This window comes from Populus nigra, chromosome 6 (assembly GCF_951802175.1).
Source record: "Populus nigra chromosome 6, ddPopNigr1.1, whole genome shotgun sequence".
In the NCBI taxonomy this organism is placed as follows: Eukaryota; Viridiplantae; Streptophyta; class Magnoliopsida; order Malpighiales; family Salicaceae; genus Populus; species Populus nigra.
Genome location: NC_084857.1, coordinates 8453712 through 8459589, shown reverse-complemented (window position 1 = coordinate 8459589; position 5878 = coordinate 8453712). Strand labels below are relative to the sequence as shown.

At 34.2% G+C, this 5878-nt stretch overlaps 1 protein-coding gene across 1 annotated transcript; it reads right to left on the bottom strand.

Annotated features, from left to right (window-relative positions):
- Positions 1–784: 784 nt before the first annotated feature.
- On the bottom strand, positions 785–2680 carry LOC133697873 (3-ketoacyl-CoA synthase 6). The gene has a single exon (XM_062120685.1). The coding sequence runs from the start codon at positions 2549–2551 to the stop codon at positions 1061–1063; it is 1491 nt and encodes a 496-aa protein (XP_061976669.1). The 5' UTR covers positions 2552–2680; the 3' UTR covers positions 785–1060.
- Positions 2681–5878: the final 3198 nt, after the last annotated feature.

Genomic DNA, 5878 nt, shown 5'->3' with positions numbered 1-5878 from the left:
CATGAAAATAATTTTTTTAATTTAAACAAAAAAAAAATTAAACACAAAAACAATCTAAAAATACAACAGACCACTTGGTTCTGGCTACTTACAGTACTCGAAACGTTGCCAACAAGGGAAGATTCCGTGAGATAAGTGATAGCTGCATATTTTGGTACGGTAATTTAACGTGGAATCTCCAAGGAGTCAAGAACAAACCATCGAAGCTCAAAAATAGGAAGCAGCAAAAGTAGAAAAAAACAAAAACAATTATCACCGCCTAGGTAGAAGCTGCACAAACAGGGAATAAGAATATGCTTCTTTTTTTGTCCATCCTATATCATTTTTTAACATGATAATTCTAAGGGTAATAATTTTATTAATTGAAATTAAATTTCTTCTTTATGTGTTCCTAGACAGATTATCCGTGTCATATTAGTATATTTATATATATATAAAAAATTCACAGCTTCCAAATTCGAAACCTTAGTATCTAATTATTCTATCTCAAGTCTCCTTGTAATTTGATTTCATGATGCCTGGCATAATATCTAATATTTACAGCATCGTCATCGTTATTATTATACCAAGTAAGCTTGCACATACCACGAATTTAGAATTGAGACGTAATTGGGTTGAATGTGTATATATAGAAGTGTTTATACGTGGCATTTTTACGTGTCGTGGATATTAAAACTTGGGGTTAACTTGTGCATGGAATCTTAGTTCTCAATCGCCATCAAACCATGCTTTCATTATTTCAATTCCCATTTTTGCAATTATTTTTTTTTCCCCAGACCCGAGAGACCACCAATACATACTCTTATTCTGCCCTTTTTTTTTCTTGCAAGAGAACATTAATACAAGAAGTGGCCATATCACCCAATGTCTACGCAAATTTATGAGAAATTAAAAAAAAAAAAAAGATGAAGATGAATATATAGAGTACAACAGTGTGACAGGGAAATGAGAAGAAAGAACAACAGAGAATACAACACAGATCATCAGAGAAGTGAATGCAAGTCCCCAGATTTCGAAGATTTTTAGCAAACAACAAGAAGTAACCCACCAATCTTCACGCCTATAACTTAACCACCTCAGGAATGTGTACTGGGTACCTATCAATACAATCAGCCCATGGACTATCTGTTGGTGTCTTGATTGTTCTATTACACTTCCAAACTGCGCTGTTACACTTAAATCCACTTCCAAAAGCTATCTGCCAAACCCTGTCTCCTCTCCTCATCCTGCCTTTTGCTTCAATGTAACCTAGCTCATACCAAAGCGAAGACGATGAGGTGTTGCCAAATCGGTGCAGTGTCATCCTTGAAGCCTCTACATGCTCTGCAGATAGCTGCAAGTTCTTTTGCAGTTCATCTATAACAGCACGGCCACCGGCATGGATACAGAAATGTTCAAAAGCCTGCTTGAAATCAGGAATATATGGCTTCCATTTGGGGTTAAAGATTTTGCGTCCAATGAGAGTCAACAAGAACAGGAGCTGTTCAGAAGCCGGAAGGACTAAAGGCCCAATAGTAGTGATGTTTGATTTCAAAGCCTCACCAGCTATAGCCATCAAGTCTTTTGATAGATTAATTCCAACTTTTCCTTCTTTATCTTCTTGTTCAAACACACAACCGTAAGCTTTATCGTCTGCGCCTTTGTGGGTTCGTACCACATGGACTAGGCGGTACTTGGCAAGCCAGCGGTGAGACCTGCGGTTTGATAAGAGAATTGCAGCACCTCCCATGCGGAACAAGCAGTTAGGAAGAAGCATAGCTCGCTCATTTCCCTGGTAGTAGTTTGGTGTGATGATCTCTGTGCTAACCACAACTGCATTTGAATTTGGATGCACTTGAAGAATATCACGAGCTAAGTCGATAGAAATCAACCCAGCACTGCACCCCATACCAGAAAGATTGAAGCTCTTTATGTTGCTTCTGAGCTTATACTTATTAATAACCATTGCAGATAGAGATGGTGTTGGTGAGAAGAGACTGCAGTTTACGATAAGGATATCGATATCTTTAGGTTTAAGCCCTGTTTTCTTGAAGAGAGAATCCATGGCGGAGAAGATAACAAGCTCAGCTTCTCCTCTTGCAGCCTCCATAGTTGGTTTTGGAGGAATATAATGAATTGCAGGAGGCAAACAGGTCTCTTCACCAAGTCCAGACCTCTCAAGAATCCTCATCTGAAACTCAACACTCTTGGGATTATCTTTCAAGATCAGCCTGGAATGCTCCATGAAGGTAGAAAACGGAACCCGGCAAGTGACAGGAGGCTTGTAGCAAGCATAGTCAACTAGGTAGATAGTTCTTGGCTTGGACATGAAATAAACAGTAGCAATAAAGATGATGAGAAAGGACGAGCATAGAATTTGGACAGTATTAAAATGGAGTGATCTCCATAAGCTCAAGATTTCATCAGGGCCTAAACGAAGAACCTCAATTAGAATACCAACCATAACAGGTATCAACAAAAGGTACAAAATGTGATTTACAAGGTATTGATAGCCAAGTTTAACATACTTGATCTTAACGGAGTTAGAGAAATCCGGCAAGATTGGAGGCATTATTTTGCCAAGAAGAATAAGAAGAAATGTTGAGGAATGTAGTGTACTGAGGGGGAGAGAGAGGGAGACGAGAAGAGATGAGTGTATGGTTGATGCTTGAGAGAAAGAGAGTTGATGATATTAGGTGAGGAGGGGGAGGCGGGGGGGGTGGGAGATATAAAGGCACGGGGCCGTGGGCAATGATGGAGGCAGATGAGAAGATTAATGAGGCGCTCAACGCCCACTTAACTCTATTAATTTTCTCACACCAAAAAAAAAAAAATCTATTAATCTTTTCTGGCCTTTTCTTTTCTTTTCTCTCCGGGTGTAACTAGACATCCTACCAGGTACGGGTTCGGAGTACCCTTCCCTGTCCAATATCCTTTGTTATTGCTGTGTCGGATTTAAAAAAAAAAAACTTGGTGAGATTGCAACTAATCAAATGAGGAATTCAATGAACTGATTAATGAACTGATTAAAATTTTGCTGTGTCGGATTTTCAAAAAAAAAAAAAAATTGGTGAGATTGCAACTAATAAAATGATTAATTCAATGAATTAATTAATGAACAGATTAAAATTTAGTTTTATTTTTATTAAATTAAAATAACATGTTTTTGATTGACTTGAATCTCTAGTGGAGTTCTAAATAGAACCAAATTTAATAACTTTGTTTATATTTCTCTCGGCTATTTTTTTCACTCATCAATAGCATATTTGTTGTGTGTGCTCCAAATCAAATGATCACTGTTTTTATTAGTCAGAAATTATAAATCAAGAGATATGTATGGATAATTTAGCTAGAAACTATTAATTGAGTAATCTAGCAGAATTTCAAGTAACATCTGTATTGAAGTTGAATCGTAGTAATCACGTTTAGAATTTGTTTGTTTTGAGCTAAAAAATCAACAAAGGAATGATTACAAAATAAAATAGTTATTTTTAATGACGTTTGGTATATGCATATTTTCAAATTTGATGACATATACATTTTATAATAAGAAAAAGGAAGGATTAGAAAAATTAATTATGAGTGAAAGGGGAGAAAGATCCAGAAGCATTTGAAATTGTATCACTGCATGTAATCAGTTTTACTTGAACCTGATCACATCCACTAGAGGAGAGGGGGGGTTAGTAAAATGTATCTTCTCAGTCGTTTATAGCTAGGGGCTAATATATTCTCGTGGACCTAATTCCCATGAATCTATGTTGGATTCATGTTCAATAACAAAGGAATATATATAATTAAAAGATTTCAAATAAAAGTAATTTGTATTTAAATAAATAAATCTTGTAAAAAATTCAATACCTACAAACAGAAGGGATAATTTTGTTATAGAACCAACAACAAATTAATCTAACATGAAAAACATGTGACTAGTTAATTAGCACAAGATCGAAAGCAAAGAAGAATAGTACTGCATGCATGTGGCCGTGGAGAAATTAAGATTTGTCACCTTATGTCCAAAAATTATATAACAACTGGCGTCTAATGTCCTCATCTGTAGTTTAATGCATGGAAAGCTATGGCTGGCCGGGCCAAAGAGAAATTTAAACGCATTTCAAACACTGATTTATTAAAATTATTATTTTTCATTTTTTTAAATCTTTTTAATATATTGATATTAAATATAATTTATTAAAAAATAAAAAAATATTATTTTAATATATTTGTTAATAAAAAATATTTTAAAAAATAATTACTGTTATAATTCTAAACACTCAATTAGTAAATAAAAAATGTTCGTGCACCCTCGTAGAGAAAATAGAGATTCAACTAAAATGTTACGGAAGTGTTTTATTAAAAAAATTAAAATCATTGTTTAAGAATATTTTTTTCATGTTTGTAGCTAGTTTTAATATGTCAGTATTAAAAACATTTAAAAAAACAATTAAAATGCTACAGAATTGTATTTTACTTCCACAAATGCAACTGGACAAATTGATACCCCTATCCATTAAAGCAGGGAAGAGTAAAGAAAAGTCAAAGTGGAGCATTTGTTTTCATATTCATTTTTTTTTTAAACTCGTTTTAATATTTCTCAATGATTCTCACTGGTCAACCAAGGAGAGAACTTATAAATGTAGTTGGATCCAGGACTGTTGTGTTATGACTACCATCATGAGCTGCACTGCACAAACTTGAAAGAATCTCAACGAGTTGCGTTGCTTTAAACCCCTGTTTTATACTTTTAAAAGAATTGGTGTTTTACGTTGAAAGGAAAAACAAATAATATTTTGTGCTTCAAAAACAGTAGGAGTGCAGGAACCAAAAAGGTGCGTCTCGCTTATACATTTATTACTTTATTTGTTTTTTTTCTCCATGGTAAGTACGACAAATTTAATAAGAGCCGTCGCGCCTCGTGTACTCATGAATTTAAAAATTATGGCCCTTAAATAATCTTACTTGTACATGGTAACCTCCAGGTCTTCGTTCGGATCAACAGTCTTGGTTGACTGATTAATTAAGCCATAACAGCGACAAGTGTCATTGATTTATAAATGAAAAAAAAAAAAGGAAATTAACTAATATTTAATTTACTCATCATCCCTCCTTGCGATACATCTTCTCTCTTCACCAGCCTCGAATCCTGACGTGATGTTTGGTAACTGGCACAAAGACAAATGTCAAGGTGAGGATAAGGGGCGAGGCTATTAATTTTATTTTGAGCTGGTCAAATTAAAAAATATATTTTTTTATTTTTAAAACAAAAAATCTAATTTATTAAATGAAAAATACTGGAAAAAAATTTCATTGAAGGAGCCGGCGCCTTTATCCCGGTCCTGGTGATGGTGGTATGCATTTTAGACCCTAGTAATATATTTAATAAGTCGGGTTATAGTATGACATCAATATTAATTGAAATCAACTATGCAAATAAATTGCAAATTACCAGTAAGATTAAATTTCTTAGATCAAGCCACCGCCTCTCTGGCACCTTGAAAACATGTGATATGGGTTAAAAGCTATTAGGCTAGAGATAGCAGCAGATGCCATCAGGAGAGAGGAACTTGAAGTGTTGGCTAAATTAAGCTATGAAATAGACAATCAACTAAACTTTAGCAGCCATAACTTCATTCCATTCTACTCTGACACCAAATTATATATAACTCTCATAGTTTGACTCTCGTATTTTGATTGAGACTTGAAAACAAAGTAATATGTAAAAAAGCTTTTGTTTTTTGAATGAATTCCAAAAAATCTACGTTTTCTAAACATGGAATCAAATTTTTAAAAAAAATCTAAAAATCCAATGAAAATCCTAGATTTCCAAATAAAAAGATAAACTCAAGGGAAAGGATGGTTGCACTGGAGGGTGGAATGAAACATCAAAAACATAAAACAATAT

What these genes read in the sequence shown, in the direction of transcription:
- LOC133697873 (XM_062120685.1), bottom strand. Translation starts at nt 2,551, where the DNA reads ATGCCTCCAATCTTGCCGGATTTCTCTAACTCCGTTAAGATCAAGTAT.